General features: G+C 39.1%; 1 protein-coding gene across 1 annotated transcript in view; it reads left to right on the forward strand.

Moving 5' to 3' along the window:
- The first annotated feature begins 11,730 nt into the window (after positions 1–11,730).
- Positions 11,731–17,762, forward strand: part of slc1a9 (solute carrier family 1 member 9) — a 31,492-nt gene continuing 25,460 nt past the window's right edge. The window contains 4 exon segments of the mRNA XM_053338932.1: positions 11,731–11,766; positions 11,768–11,786; positions 15,957–15,997; positions 15,999–16,086. Of these exon segments, the coding sequence (XP_053194907.1) occupies positions 11,731–11,766; positions 11,768–11,786; positions 15,957–15,997; positions 15,999–16,086 (184 nt within the window).

Below are 17,762 nucleotides of genomic sequence, written 5' to 3' on the forward strand. Positions count from 1 at the left end.
CCTGGACAAGAGAATTTGGTTATTTTTGTTTATTTTAAAAAAGACTCAAAATGATTAAACAGTCATTAAAATAGTTGGGGATTAATTATCAGTCTAATTAACTGACAACCTGTAGCAGCTTTACAGTATAGCTTATGGAGTATTGCAATTAAAAAAAGACCTTATGAGAGAGAAAATAGAAGCTGCATTACTGAATTCAACTATATTCTTCATGATATTTTTCACTTGCCTCTCAAAAAAAAAAAAAAAACCTCCCACGGAGCTCATTCAACCCCCCCGATGGTTTCGCACAATTGAGTTGGCTGCAGGTATGGTCTGTTTTAAATGCAACCTGTGTGATCTACCTGCAGGATGGGTTTGTGATTCAGTAGCTCTCACCTCACCTGGTTTGAGTGCCAACGAAAACAACGTGTGTAAACAGGCTACAGCTGCGAGACTGCCAAAGAAAATAAAATGAGCCACAGAAATAAAGTGATGTCTTCGTGATCTCTCTCATGAAGGGAACAAGAGTAAAAAGTTACTGTATGAGCCTCAGGAGGATATGAAATGAATAATAACTTCAAATAAAAATAAATGTAGCTGATTAATCTAGTGGCTGTCAACTATTAAATTAACTGCATCCTATTCTGATATTTAACTTTTATGAGATAAATGTCTAAATTTATTGATTCCAGCTTCTCAAATGTGAATATTTTCTGGGGTTTGATGATAGTAAACTGCACTAAAGTGACTTTGGGTTGTGGATAAAACATGATTTTCTTACATGTTATAGACCAAACAGTAAGTCCATAATGAAAATAATCATTATTAACAGACCTATAAATAAATAAACAGTAACCACATGCTTAAATGTGAGTAAATAAGAGAGCTGAGCAACATTATAATAAATAAATGAATAAATAAATACCAAATAATGACATGAATGAACTTTTACACAGCCATATTAGTATAGACATGTTTGATAAACTGACCTAATTAAATCAGTAGTTAGTTACTCACATATGTAACTAATCAGTCCGAGTAAATCAGTAACTTTAAGGATATTAATCTACATAAATACAAAATTGCTGAACACTACTAAAACACTATTTGTGTGCAGTTCAAGGCCTGCATGGAGAAACGGACTTTTCCATTAGGCAAAGTAGGAAACTGCCTGAGGCTCCAAACTTAAAGGGCCTCAAACAGCTTTAGATGAATTATTATGTTTAGATATAAAATATATTGAATTATGTTCCTGTTGTGACTCATTGTATCCAGAAATAACTAACAAAGGGACTTCTACTATTTCTACTTCAGAGGAAAACATTGCATCACTACATTTACCTGTCAGATAGCTTGTTACTGATTACAGCTGATTCAGACTTTACTCACAATATATAAATGATGACTCATTATAATTAATCAAACAAGTGGTTCTCACACTTTCTACTTTCTACATGTACAGTATGACCCCTAAACACAAATCAGACCACAGACCCCCATCTGATAAGATTTGTGCTTTTAAATGTTTAATTATAGAAAGTGTGTGAAACCCATAATCAAAATAGATAAATATTATGTCATTTTGTTATTTATGGATGGGAATAAAGTGAAATAAATGTCTCTCTTTTTGCTGTGGACCACCTGGAAGTCTCTGGACCCAACTTTTAAACTATCCAGCATTATATAAAATAATAAGAAATGTTTAAAAAAAACCTCCACCTTGAACACAAGTTCAGTAAATTTAAATACACTGTGCTTAAACATTTTAAATGCACAACTTTTATTGTACTTTTGCTGTGTGGTATTAATAATAGTTGGGTTTACTTCATATAATAAAGTTTTTTGTATTTCTTACACCACTGCCAATTACCACAATTCCCAGTTTAGAGATGTGATGGGAATAATAAAGCAGGCCAGTGTTTGCTTGTGGCCCCCCAAATCATTAAATCCGCCCCTGTCTGCATGTGTGATTTAAAGCCATACCGTTTAGGTGAGATCCGGACCCCGCGTCCTTCCAGCTGACACCACATTGATTATAGAGTCCTGTCGCCAGTTGCTCAACTGGTTTTAAAAAAATAAAAGTCAAAAAAACACTTTCGCAGAGTGGCCACACAACTACAACACACACACACACTCACGCTTCTTTCTTCTTTTAATAGTCCGTGACATCGCATGTGCTGCCCATAAAATAAAAAATCCAACAGCAGGGAGGAGGGTGGTGGGAATAAAAGAAAAATAAACAAAACAAAAAAGAGAAAGTTACAAATAAGAAAACTGTGTTGTCCTTAAGAGCGCTTCACTGCGGGAGAACAGGCAGTGTGTGTGTGCGTGTGCGTGCGTGCGTGTATGTGTGTGTGAAATAAAAACCCAGGGGAAAAAAAAACTACCACACAGGTAAAGTTGTCTCAAAGTGTAGATAATCCATGAGCTGTTAACTCCTCCAGGGCAGGCAGGCAGGCCGGGGGAAAAGGTATCTCAGTCCAAATATGTGTGAAGTGGAGAGGTGGAGAACTTGGCCAAATGTTTTAAGATCTGAACTCCGCCTGAAACGCGTAAAAGTCGGACAATGCGTCAAGTTAGAGAATGCGATACGTTCAACTTCCGGTTCCAACTTTCAAAACAAAACCACTTTCGCGACATCGTTGTGAATGAACTGAGGTAGCGTTACATTTTTAGTCGTCGTAAATGACCAGTTGCTATATATTAATCTCCCACATTAAACAAAACAGGCACATGTTTTCTCTGGAGAATTTTATATTGCGATGAAGACATTTGCTTTATTTTCAAAAACACTAAAACAGCAACTTCCGGTTCTCACTCTAGCTAGCTTAACAAAAGGCAGCGGCTTGGCTCTCTTGGGAAGCGCAAAGACAAGACGACGTTTTCTTTCTCTCTCTCTCTCGCTCACTGAAGAAGAGGTTAGTATATTGAAGGAGGAGAAAAAAAAGAGATATACAGCTTTAAACTAATAACATCTGTGAGAGCAGATGTGTCTAAAACTCGTTTCCTAACCAGATGTATATAATATAAGACAGTGAGATGGGATTTAGTGAGTAAAGATTGTCGATAATGCACATTTCCTTGCTTGCTGGTTTTTTTGTCACATTCAAAGAGCGTCAGACTACAGATGTGCGTGACTGAGATTTTTTTTTTTCTTTACCTTTACCTGCCCCCTCGTTTTCATCCCCGCCCACACTGCACAGGAAAACACTTTGATAAATTACCAGCAGTGTGGTTGTTGACATGGACCTGAGCAGTGTGGAAAGTAACTAAGTACATTTACTCAAGTACTGTACTAAAGTAGAGTTTTTAGCAACTTGTATTTAATTGAGTATTTCTATTTGATGCTACATATCTGAGGGAAATATTGTTCTTTTTACTCCACTACATTAATTTGACAGCTTTAGTTACTTTTCAGATGCAGATTTGACACAATGGAAAATATAACAAGCTTTTAAAATACAGCACATTGTCAACTTTTTGTCTTTTGACGTCTTTACAAAAAGCAGTGTGTAGTCAGGTTCACATTTCAGATGTCTATGAGTTAGTAGCTCCACCAAATATTGATTTTTTTTCTGACTAAACTTCTCACATGGTTTCGTTTCAATAAATGTTAAAATGGTCCAATATTTCAGGAAAAAAAAAATCCAAAAACTAAAAACAGATTTGTGTATCAGAACTTTGTTTTTTCTCCTTTCCTCTCACATTAATCATCTCATGATCCCTCAGATTTATACGCTGACCCTTTCAAGGAGCCTGACTGCTTGGTTGGGAACCACTGGACTAAACTAGCTAACTGTATACAGTAGGGTTTGACTGATAGTGGATTTTTTGGGGCCAATGCCAATACCATTACCAGGGAGTCAAAAAATCCAATAAGGATTTATCAGTCAATAATCTTATTTATACAGAATATACACATAATATATATACATAAATATACACATTTTTTTTTTTTTTTTTTTTTTGCAACAATCCCTCAATAGTGGTTATCAAAAGCTATGTAATGGAAGAATGATATTTTACAGTTTAGCAATAATCTTTATTGTATAAAATGACATCAGTGCACTGAGAAACAAAAAATGAATGTATATATTAAACTTGAATTTAGGAAAAGGACCAAATATAATACACATAAAATGCTGCCTATACAACATATACTACAATACCACTATGTCTGTGATAGGCCAATATCGAATGATATATATCGGTCAGGCTCTAATATAAAGTAGTGTAAACTAGCTAACTGTATATAAAGTAATATAAACTAGCTAACTGTATATAAAGTAGTGTAAACTAGCTAACTGTATATAAAGTAATATAAACTAGCTAACTGTATATAAAGTAGTGTAAACTAGCTAACTGTATATAAAGTAGTATAAACTAGCTCACTGTATATAAAGTAGTATAAACTAGCTAACTGTATATAAAGTAGTATAAACTAGCTAACTGTATATAAAGTAATATAAACTAGCTAACTGTATATAAAGTAGTGTAAACTTGCTAACTGTATATAAAGTAGTGTAAACTAGCTAACTGTATATAAAGTAATGTAAACTAGCTAACTGTATATAAAGTAGTGTAAACTAGCTAACTGTATATAAAGTAATGTAAACTAGCTAACTGTATATAAAGTAGTGTAAACTAGCTAACTGTATATAAAGTAGTATAAACTAGCTAACTGTATATAAAGTAGTGTAAACTAGCTAACTGTATATAAAGTAGTATAAACTAGCTCCACCTCCAGCAGCTACAACAGTAACATGCTGCTCTAACGCTGATGCTTCACTATTAATAATCTAATGATGTCATATATAATAATATATCACTACTTTTACTGTAATACTGCATACTACATCACTCATAATACTGCAGTACCTTTACTGTAATACTGCATACTACATCACTCATAATACTGCAGTACTTTTACTGTAATACTACATACTACATCACTCATAATACTGCAGTACTTTTACTGTGGCAGGACTTTCACTTGAAATAGAGTATTTTCATATTGCTGTATTCATACTTTTATTTTGGTAAATGATTTCAATGCTTCTTCCATCACTGGACGCAGCTCATGTGAGTTATGGCAAGTTACTACAAACAAGCTGTAATGAAGCTGGATGGTGTAATCTGTCGAGGTCCTCTTCTGCAAAATGCAGGGTGCAATATAATCCCGTTTGGCACAACCAAACCTGAAGATGAAACCTGATGTTTTGATGCCAAATCCAAGTCTACTTTCACACTCAGATTGCTTCCTGTTTACTTGTGCCAGATATTTTAAAATCTGCTCACACACTTGCTCAAGGACACGTTGACGGGGTAATTAGAATAATGTTGACCTCATTAGTTGGTAAGTGTATCCAGTGTTGGAGGAAGTATTAAGATCCTTTTCTTAAGTAAAAGTACCAATACAGCGATGTAAAAATACTCCATTACAAGTAAAAGCCCTGCATTAAAAACCCTACCTAAATTAAAGTTCATAAGTATTATCAGCAAAAAATATAATTAAAGTGTTAAAGTAAAAAGTAAAACTGATATATTACAAAAGTACTGCAGTATTATGAGTGATGTAGTATGCAGTATTACAGTAAAAGTAGTGATATATTATTATATATGACATCATTAGATTATTAATAGTGAAGCATCAGTGTTAGAGCAGCATGTTACTGTTGTAGCTGCTGGAGGTGGAGCTAGTTTATACTACTTTATATACAGTTAGCTAGTTTATACTACTTTATATACAGTTAGCTAGTTTATACTACTTTATATACAGTTAGCTAGTTTATACTACTTTATACAGTTAGCTAGTTTATACTACTTTATATACAGTTAGCTAGTTTATACCACTTTATATACAGTTAGCTAGTTTACACTACTTTATATACAGTTAGCTAGTTTATACTACTTTATATACAGTTAGCTAGTTTATACTACTTTATACAGTTAGCTAGTTTATACTACTTTATATACAGTTAGCTAGTTTATACCACTTTATATACAGTTAGCTAGTTTATACTACTTTATATACAGTTAGCTAGTTTATACTACTTTATATACAGTTAGCTAGTTTATACTACTTTATATACAGTTAGCTAGTTTATACTACTTTATATACAGTTAGCTAGTTTATACTACTTTATATACGGTTAGCTAGTTTACACTACTTTATATACAGTTAGCTAGTTTATACTACTTTATATACGGTTAGCTAGTTTATACTACTTTATATACAGTTAGCTAGTTTATACTACTTTATATACAGTTAGCTAGTTTACACTACATTATATACAGTTAGCTAGTTTATACTACTTTATACACAGTTAGCTAGTTTACACTACTTTATATACAGTTAGCTAGTTTACACTACTTTATATACGGTTAGCTAGTTTACACTACTTTATATACGGTTAGCTAGTTTACACTACTTTATATACGGTTAGCTAGTTTACACTACTTTATATACAGTTAGCTAGTTTATACTACTTTATATACAGTTAGCTAGTTTACACTACTTTATATACGGTTAGCTAGTTTATACTACTTTATATACGGTTAGCTAGTTTATACTACTTTATATACAGTTAGCTAGTTTATACTACTTTATATACAGTGAGCTAGTTTATACTACTTTATATACAGTGAGCTAGTTTATACTACTTTATATACAGTTAGCTAGTTTATACTACTTTATATACAGTGAGCTAGTTTATACTACTTTATATACAGTTAGCTAGTTTATACTACTTTATATACAGTTAGCTAGTTTATACTACTTTATATACAGTTAGCTAGTTTATACTACTTTATATACAGTTAGCTAGTTTACACTACTTTATATACAGTTAGCTAGTTTACACTACTTTATATACAGTTAGCTAGTTTATACTACTTTATATACAGTTAGTTTAGTCCAGTGGTTCCCAACCTAGGGGTGGGGGCCCTCCAAATGGTCAGCAGATAAATGTGAGGGCTGGTGAGATGATTTTTGCTGAAATATTGGATCATTTGAACATTTATTGAAATGAAAGCATGTGAGAAGTTTAGAGGGAAAAATCACTATTTGGTGGAGCTGTTAACAACTCATAGACATGTGAAATGTGAGCCTGACTACACACTGCTTTTTGTAAAGATGCCAAAAAGACAAAAAGATTGGATGTGTTGTATTTTAAAAGCTTGTTATATTATCCATTGTGTCAAATATACACCTGGAAAGTAACTAAATAAATGTCCAATAAATGTAGTGGAGTAGAAAGTACAATATTTACCTCTGAAATTTAGTAATTCAACATATGCAGTCAATGCAAATACTCAAGTAAAGTACAAATACCTCTAAATTTTACTTAAGTAAAGTTTTGATTAGAAGTTTTAGTTTATTAAATGTTCATGTGAAGAGATGCAATTCAACAAATACAGTCAATGCAAATAAAAGTTAAAAATAGCAACCTCCAAAAAAAAAAAAAAATAGCACACATGCAAGACAAAATACAGTAATGAAGATGTCATACATAAAATAAAGCTGCTGTTGACACCACTGGTCTCTTTAAATCCACAGGCAGTAATGATTTCCAAAAGCAAACCAAACACTACACAGATTCAAAAAGCTTTAATGTCCCAGAGAGGATAATTTGCTTCGCAGACAGTAGTCCAACACAAATACGCAACAATACATCACACACACAACACGACACGACACAAGATCCGTATCTCCTACACTCCCACACTGTCACCATGAATGATGGGAAAAAAGAAAAGACAGACGCGATGACATCTGAGATTATAGTTTGTTTAGAAACCAAAAGCAGATGGGAGCAAAGATAATCTGTATCTATTAGTGCTACCTTTGAGTAGACTTAACCTCCGCAACATCTGGAAATCAACATGTAAAAAGGATGACGAGGGTCTAAAACATTCATACAGGTGCTGAAGATCATGGAGGGAAGCACCAGTACGGCACAGGATGTTCCCATTTTTAAGACTTAAGACCTCCAAACCTCCAAACTAGCAAAATCACAGAAAAAGAAACAGTAGACTCACGTTTTCATCAGTGTCACAGCTTCCTTGAAAAAAGAACCACTAACATCTGTATTTGCGTCAAATTGAAGCGTCTCGTCTAGAACAGCACGCAAATATTTATATTGCTGCATTTCTGCCACCGGCTCAGTCTTAATCACTCACAGTCCGGGCAGCGGTAAGAACGGGGGCCCCCGCTGATTCCTCACCCTGTTTCCCGTCACCATAACCAGCTTTTATTCATTAAAACGACATTATCTAAAACTACAGGCCTGACAACGCTCATGAGTCTTCTACCAATCGTTTTCCGTCGATGCCGTGCAGAATGTAAATGAATAAAGCATTTATCTTTAATATGAGTGTTGTATCAGTGTTTCAAGTCCTGATTTAACCTTAAAGGCAACTGTGTTATTTTTTTGGTGTTTACTATAAGGGAAACTGAGAGCTACTAGCTTCCAAAAAAGGGATAATGTTGTTCACATTTGGCGCTTTTCCACTACACAGTTCCAGCACGAGTCGACTCGGCTCGACTCGGGTTTTTTGCGTGTCCACCAGGGATAGTACCTGGTACCTGCTGCTTTTTTAGTACCTGCTCTGCTGAGGTTCCAAGCGAGCCGAGCCGATACTAAATGTGACGTCAACAGACTGCCGGCCGCTGATTGGTCAGAAGAGTTGTCGCTGGAAGAGTCATGAGCCGTCCCACACAAGAATCAAACCCGCCATTTTTAAATACCGGCAACAGCGTTACAGCCATACGGCTCAATTTTCTTTGTGTGTGACAGAAAGCCTCATACAGCAGCAAGTACACCACTGCCTCCATGTCCTCCATTGTTTATGTGTTTGTGTCGCGTATAAAACAAAGTCACGGCAGTTTCGCGGAGCGTTGCTATGACGACCCTGCCCACGTTGAGTAGGTACCTTTCTGTAATGGAAAAGGTCGTTCCTGGAACCGTGTCGAGTCGAGTTGAGCCGAGTTGAGCAGAGTCGAGCCGAGTAGTGCTGGAACTGTGTAGTGGAAAAGCGCCAATTGTTGATTCACATATTTACGGATCAGATTTGAGCTCAAGCATTTAGGAAAATTCCCTTTTTGAGTAAAGGACGAGAAAAAGAAGTGAAATCCTACTACTGTTGTTTGTTTACAGAGCCGCCGGAGCCAGAAGAAGCTTCCTGAACGGACTGTTTCAGACAGAGGCTGAACTGAGGGACTTCATAAAGGGCTAGTATAAGATAAATGAGGAGTTTGAGGCTATAAATCATACAAATGTATACCAGTAGAGCTCCAGAATATAAACATAGAGATGGAAATTCACATGATATGTCCTCCTTTAAAAGTTTGATACACGCTGTCATTTTTCTGTGTATGTTTGTTTCGGTGAGTGCGGCCGGGTTCAAGAGTCTTATAAAGTTGAAAGGATGGAAACAGGAGCCGGTGACTCGCTGCTCTCTCCACTCACAGGTCTTTTGGGGGAAACTCGGCGAAGGCCCAGATGAGACACAATGGAGGTCTATGGAGGACACACACAGGCCGACAGACAGTTCAACGGGTCCTCCAGGCAGATAAGTCGTCCCTATACAGACCAGACGAGGGTTCATAGCTATTGACCCAAGAGAACAGCCCGTCCACTGAGCCTCCCCACCTTGAATGGCCTTGTTGAAAAGGAGAGCCATAAATTGGCGGATGAGCAGAGGGGGAGACTCTGCCTCCCCCTCCTCCGGCCCCCCTCTCTCTCTCACTCTCTCACATGCTATCTCTTTCTTTCCTTTACCAAGTAGTGGTTTCCATCTCACCAAACCCCTTTCCCCCTGAATGTTTAAAAAGATGAAAGGATAAGGAGAAAGAATAGAGACAAAAGAGGGGAGGGTTGTGTTACAACCCTGCCCCTGAGAGACTGCTCATGAAAGAGTTTGGGGATGAGAGAGATAGGGACCGGAGAGGAGACACAGAAAGAGACGGGGGATCATGAAAAGAGGTTTTTCAAACTCCAAGCCGCTAAAACGGGTCACTTCTGTATAGAGGGGCAGACTAAAGTGCAGTCTTCACTCAGGGACGGAGATATTTAACACTGTCAATACCCTCAGATGGAGGCGAGCGTTGATATACTTGCACTCATTGACTGATTACTCACACACACACATACACACACACACACACACACACACACTCTGTCCTTCTCAAAGCATACACACTGTACAGTAGCAGTTGGGGGGAAAAAAAGAAAAAAAAAGATTTTGAAGAATCTTCCTCCAGATCTTGTGTCCACCACCCTGCATCTACACACACACACATACACGCACAAACACACACACACACACACACACACACACACACACACTCCCTGTTGTCTCCCTTGCGGCATTCCTCCCTCTTGGCATTTAGTGTCAGTCACTAGAAATCCTCGCAACCCTCCCACCATTCTCTCTATCTCCTTCTTTGTCTGAACTTGCCCTGCATGCACTTAGATATTTCCGCCTCAGGGTGCATCAGTGAGAGTCAGAGCGAGTAAGGGTAAGAGGGAGAAAGTTGTTAGCTAAGTGCGGACAGAAGTGACGGTCAAACAAAGATGACGATTGAAGGGGCACAGACGTGTAAAATGTCATTTTCTTCGGCTCTTACCCTCTTGCCCTCTCTGTCTCTCTCTCATACACACACACACACACACACAAACACACACACACACACATACACACACATGCCAAGCAAACCGCAACCGTTTTACAACCGAGGAGCTATTGAGGTTTATTTAAGACATTCATTCACAGAACAAGTTCTCCCTCAAACTGCCGCAGCACACACATTGAATTAAACGATTTTATTAAATCCCTGAGTCACCACAAGCATTTAAAGTTAAATCACGATATATTACAGGCAGGCATATAACACAATGGCCCGCAGCGGTTTTCTGTTTCCCCTGTTGGAGGATTTTTGACAAGCAGCATTTTCATGGCAGAAGCAGATTTTCGGACTATTATTAAAACATGACTGATCCATTTCATAGTGCTGCCCCAAACTTTTAAAAGCCTTTAGCAGCATCATTCATTGTGTCTTTTATCACTGGACTTGTTTCGCTCGTGATCTACCTTTTTTTTTGGATTCTGACATCTTCAACCGATTCTCAAAAAATCACTCTGAAGCGTTTTTCCAGATGTCATTTTTACTACCTTCGACCCGGCTGATGAAATCTTTCCCACACGCAGCGCCCTCAGCCCTCAGACATCAGCTCATTGCTCTCGCCTTGGACATCCTCCTTCATTTGAAACTTGGATCTGAGTGTAATTGGAAGGTAGCTATTATGTCAATTATCGCAAATAGCTGAGCTGAGCTGTCAGGGCGAGGCTATACAGTCTGCCTTGTCCGCAGCAGAGCCACGAAAGGCAGACGTCAGACTTCAATTATGGATGCTCGACCTCCCCAAGGTACCCGATGTCAGTCTCTCATCATTTCCCCTTCTGTCTTCACACACTTCACGTCTCTCTCTCTGTCTTCCTTCTTCTTTCTTTCTTTCACCTCCTGATTTGTTGTTGGACATTTTCATTTGATTTTCATCCTTGCATCATTCACCTCACCTACTAAACTTCAATCCCTTCCTCCTTTTTTCCTGCTCTTGCCTTAATTCAAACCTCTCTCTAGTGAAAGCTGTACCACTATCGCCACCGGTACCACACACACACACACACACACACACACACACACAAGCTAAAGTGTGGCTGCATGTGTTTCCAATTTCAGGCGTAATGCTTCTCTCCCCGCAATCTGACCCAATTAACCGGAGCCTCCTAGAAATGGCCCAGTCGCTAGCCATGGTGGCATGGAGGTAAAAGGTCAAAGGTGAGGTCATTCATGTGGAGGGGGGTGTCAGACTCTGTGATGAATGCGTCACCTCCTGTCTGTCTGTCTGTCTGTCTGTCTGTCTGTCTGTCTGCCTGCCTCAAAATCTGTCTAAAGGCTGGAGATATACTTGTTTTTTTAAGCACGTGTTTGCATAGACATGCGGCTGCGTACTTTGTTACAGGAGGATTCCATTAGAGGGCGAACGTTACGGTCTCACACTTGTTTCCAGTTATTCTTGCAGGTTTCCACATCAGCTAGTAAAATGGTAGTAATCTCACACCAACTATTCTGACATGCATATTATAGATAGATAGAGAGAGAGAGAGAGACAGAGACAGACAGACAGAAAGACAGACAGATAGATAGATAGATAGATAGATAACGAGCTAAGTTTGAATAATAGTAAACACAACCAGAAATGACAATTAGCTAGTCAGAAAACTAGAGTTAGCATTCACATTATTGTTCATGATACCAAACCATTACAGACTGTTAAATGAATCCAGTAAACTTACTGATGGCTTATATATGACAATGACATAGTGGTGCTTAGTGCAAAAAAACACATTTGCATATTGCAGCGATGTTCACTGTAATTACAATTACTGTCCTCAGGCACCGTTTCCAGTTTGAAAAGTGGTCCTTCCCCTTCTGCTACGAAGCCAAGGTGGTGAGCGTTGAGGACGAGAAGTTTCTGACCTCATTTTTGTACTCATAGTGCGGTACATTTTTTAATATAAATTCTACGTGTAAGTACAGAAGAATGCAATTTGAGGCACATAATAAGTCTGTTAACTTCCCTCCAAAACTTTCCACAATTATTGTCGCTGCTTTCATGCCTATTGACCCCGTCGAACCCTAGACCGCTCCTACATGGCCCCTTCTGTTCATGTGTGTGTAGCATCTTGCTGGCGCGTAGCTTTAATTTCTGAGGACGTGCACGACGCTCCAATAGGCAGGACATGCGAAGGCAGCCGTCATGCACAAGTCTATCTCCAGTCTTCGACATCCCTGCTACGGCTCTTTAGCTGCTGTCCAACTTCCCTGTGGACATATTTGGCACAGGTGCAGGATTCTTCAGAAAAAGCAACCCAGGCCTGAAATTAAATTTCACAGCTTACTAAAGGTCAAAGAGAATGAGTGACAGGGTCTGGAGCCAGACCACACATAAACACACAAACAACACACAGTATGTAGAAAAGTATGCACACACACACACCACACACACTGCCGGTCTGACAAACAAACAACACATGCGGCTACAAGTCTTTCCTGTGTGAAACTGAAATTAGCGGATGGAATGTTCACCTTTGGGAAAACGTTTCAGGAGGGAGAGGGAATACGAGAGCATCGGAGCTGCAAAGCCCTCATTAGGGGAATGGAGGATTTACTTTGGTAATTCTGTTTAATGCTTAATGAGAAACAGGTTTGAATGGGTGCAAATTGCCGACTGGCGCTGCGCTGCATTACCAGTCAGGCAGTCTGCCCGGTCCCAAGCCGGGTCTGTTTAGATTTGTGTGTTGTGCCGCATGTTGGCATAGGAAAGCTGGGTCATTGTCAGTTTATGCCGCCATACAGCCGTCGCCCTATGCACACACTCTGTTCTGTCTTGTTTACATCGTCTGCATTGCTGATCCCTCTCCTCTTACAGCACCTCTCTCTCTCTCGTTCTCTCTCTCCCCGGATCACTTCTCAATCACTCCTCCTCGTCTCCTTATCTGTCCCTCCTCAGTCTCACGTTACTGGACTCAATCCACCTACAGCGGCTACACTTTCATTCACTTGCCACGGATTCGTTGCAGCCTGGATGCTGGATTAGACATGCAGCCTAAATAGTGAATGGTCTATTTACAGTTACGTATTCCTTCTCGCTAACACAATCCACACCTTCCTCTGTTTTGTAAGTTTTTTGCACTCATCCACCCCTCTGTTTCCTCTCTGCCTCTCCGCTCCTCCAACATCCCCTCAACTCCTCTTCCCATAAGCCACGTTTTGTCCATTCTTGCCAGGGGAAAAATGTTTCACATTGTAAACTTTACTCACTGTACAACACCCCGCAGGATTGGATTTCAGAGGCAGACTTTGTGTTTGAACTACTCTGGCAATTAGCGGAGGATAGACTTACAGCAAACCGACTGTATAAAGGAGGCACCGGCCCAGTTGTACAAGCCCCTGTTCCCGTGCTGCCCCTCTCCATCTGTCACTCCTGTGGGACTGGACTGTGTGTGTCAGTGTGTGGGGCTCAGCATTAGGGCTGCAACTAACATTTAATTTCAGTATTGACTAATTTGATTGATCGTAGTTTGTGAAATGTTTAAATAAGCAAATCATCACATTTAAAGCTGGAACCACGAAATATTTGACAGTATTGTTTGACAAATGACTGAAATGATTAATCAGTTATTAGAATCGCTGCCAATCAATTTTCTCTCTTGATCTACTAATTGATGAATCATTGCAGCTCTAGCCTGCATGTGTGTTTAATAGTGCTGGAGCTGGAAAATTAAACAAATTAAGTAAATTATTGAATGTTATTAGTCTATTATTATTATTAGTCTTACTGACCTAAATATTTGTCAAATGGTGAACTGCAACAATTAGTCAACCGTAAGAGAATGAATTAGCAAATATTCTGATAATTGTTTCATCGTTTCAGTCATTTTTTAAGCAATAATACCAAATATTTAATGGTTCCAGCTTCTTACATGTGAGGATTTGCTGTTTTCTAGTTTATATGTGACAGTGAATTAAATATCTTAATATTTTAAGATTTACAGTCTTGACCTGCTCTGTGAAAAGTGCCTTCAGATAACTTTCCTGTGATTTGGCGCTATATAAATAAAACTGAATTGAATTGAATTTTAGACTGTTAGTCAGACAAAACAAAAAATGTGAAGACATCGGTGTAGCCTCTGAGAAACTGAAATTTGTCACAGTTTTTTAACCTTTCATAGATTAAATGGTTCAGCGACAAATTGAGAAAGAAAATCTGCAGTTTAATCAATAACGAGAATAATCCTAAATTGTCACTTTACTGTATAACTGAACTCAGAACTGACACAGCGGCCAATTATGTCGAACTAGTTGTTCAAACCAACCGATTGAGGTCATTTTTTCCCTTTCTGAGCCAACATGTTAAAGCTCACACTCTGCACATACTGATGCAAATACTTGAGTGACAGTTTGTGGTCATTTTATGATGAAGTTATGTCGTCCAGCTCTTGTTTGTATCTGACTGCTGTCTTAGAGAAGGAAGAGACTGTGCCGCCTTCATACCATGCGATGGAGTGTTGGCATATTAATGTGTGCGAAGTCACGTCGTTATACAACGGCCTATTTGATAGCTGAGACGCTTCGCTCATAAATCAATCTTGGCAATCCTAGTAAAGCCAATCACAGGCCTGCATTCTTCTCCGTGCAGTCTCTTCTGGTATGACTAACCTGAAACTCCTCAGCTTCCTCATTGGTGTATTTATAATTCTGTGAGTTGATAAAAATGTCGTGCTTCATGGAAAAAGCGAGACAGTTGTATGTGTAGTATGTAGCAGCTCCACCCACGGGCCTCCATGCACTTTCAGGCCTCGCTGACTGACACTGATATCTGTCAAAGGATCCTTCAGAGGGAAGCTACTGTACAGGTTTCTCCACTCAGTGCAGAGTCATAGCGCCCTCCTGTGGAAGGGAGGGTAACACTTCCACATCTTAACCCCCGCACACCCCATATTTGGTGTCCAAACTTCTACTAATTTCTTAAAACAATGAAAAATTGACTTTCCTATCTTTCCCTCATCTTGATGCAACAGTTATGACTACAGTCCTTCCTCCTCATCCTCATCCTCCTCCTCCTCCTCCTCCTCCTCCTCTTCTTCATAACAGTTTTTTAAAAAGGCAGTAAAAGGAGGCCTGTGATAGATGATGGAGAGGAAAAGAGTGAATGAGGCGACAAGAAAGGAAAGAGGGAGGGGAGGAGAGAGAGAGAGAGAGAGGTTTGAGATGGGGCGGGTGGTGGTGGTGTTGGGGGAGGATGGAGGGGAGGTGTGTGTGTGTGTGTGTGTGTGTGTGTGTGTGTGTGTGTGTGTGTGTGCATGCAGAGCACCAAGCTGTTGTATTAATCTGCAAATTTTCTCAGATGACGCAAAGACTGTGACTTTGCCTCCCGTCCCCTCTCCTCCTCTCTTCATCTCCACATCCCTCCTCTCTTTGTGTCTCTCTCCCCGATGCCTCGCTCTTGTCGGATGGGAGACAGCGACACACAGCAGGTAAGCCCGGTCACCTCCTTGTGAGTTGTCATTCCCCACACTCCCCACCCCCACACCCCCTCCATCGTCTAGGCGTGCTCCCCATTCATTCACTGCTGAAATCACAGCGGGTTTGGACCATTTGTCACCTTTGAATTTCTTTGGCGTCTCAGAATGACTTTGTTTGATGGTTTGGGGCTCAATCATGTATGTGTATTTATCTCTCTCTAGGGTAAAGATGAATTGTTTTGGGAATAATGTTAACGATGCTGGTTTTGCAAAGTTAGCTAAAGTGGTTGAGATTCACTTTTTCTTTTTTTTTTTACTTCCTTTTTGACTACTGTTTGGCCATGTGGAATCTGTAATATCTGATCAGTTATCAGCATTGTTTTAGTTGTCTGCTGTCAGTGAGAAGAGGATCATGGAGATTTAAGTCTTGGAGTTTCCAAGACGTCTGTCGGCGAAAAAAAATGAGAAGATGGATTTACTAAACGGAAGAAATGAGCCGTATGAAATTCAGTCCCGCTGGAGCGAGAAGCGATAGAGAAATTGAGACGACGGGATAAAAAAAAAAGCGAAAAAAGAAGGGAGAAAGGAGGGAAGCAAGAGGAGAAAGGAGGGAATTTATAAATAGCAGAGCTTTACAGGGGTGAAGAGAGCAGATGTGATAGACAGTCTGTGCTTAAGGAGTTCAAACAACAGATTAATACATTCAGATTATCGTCCGAGAGAGAGAGAGAGTGAGAGAGGAGGGGAAGGGGGGAGGAGGGGAGGATGTGCACACACGCACACACACACACACACACACACACACACACACATTCACAGTCATGTTTCCATCACTTTAGAGGACATTACATTGACTTACATTAATTTCCTGGAGACTTATCCTAACCCTAACCATAACCACCACATACCTTAACCCTAACCCTTAACCTGACCTTATCATGACCCTAAACTTACTTAAAATTACCTAAAGTTAATGTTTTACTTTAAGGGGACTTGCTTTTCATCCCCATAAGGGAGGCGAGTCCCCACAACATAAGGAATACCTGTATCACACACACACTCACACACACACACACACACACACACACACACACACAAACAGATGCAATCTAAAATCACACGGACACATGCAAAACCTATTCATCACACACACATAGGCACAAGTGTTTTCTCTCACTCGCACTCATGTCCGCCCAATCTCAAATACTAACAATCACACACACACATAAACACACTTACACACACAGATCTTTTTTCCCATGAAGGTTTCTGGCTTTGTCTTCTTCTTCTAATTCATAAAAAAAGAATATATTGGCGCATATTAGACAACTTAATTTAGAGTGCCTGTAAATAAAAGTAGGGAAAAACACATTATCTTTCTTCCTCATAAAATCTGCTTGCACTGCGTAGACAATACAATATATATATCATCCAAACTGTGTGTGCTTCTCTTGAATTTGGGGTCCTGATCCGAGCAGTGACTCATGAGTAAAGATGTGCAATTAAGTTAAATTAATTACTTGAGTAAATGTAATTTGTCACATTCCTCCACTCGTTATGTAACTGGCTAATGTAACCAAATGTAATCAGGAGCCTTGGCCTTGATGCTCTTAGAAACTTAATCATAAAAGAAAACAAAAAAAAAACCCCAGTAAAACTAATCCTTTAAACAAAGCTTTTCACAGCGA

This window comes from Scomber japonicus, chromosome 18 (assembly GCF_027409825.1).
Source record: "Scomber japonicus isolate fScoJap1 chromosome 18, fScoJap1.pri, whole genome shotgun sequence".
Classification (NCBI taxonomy): domain Eukaryota; kingdom Metazoa; phylum Chordata; class Actinopteri; order Scombriformes; family Scombridae; genus Scomber; species Scomber japonicus.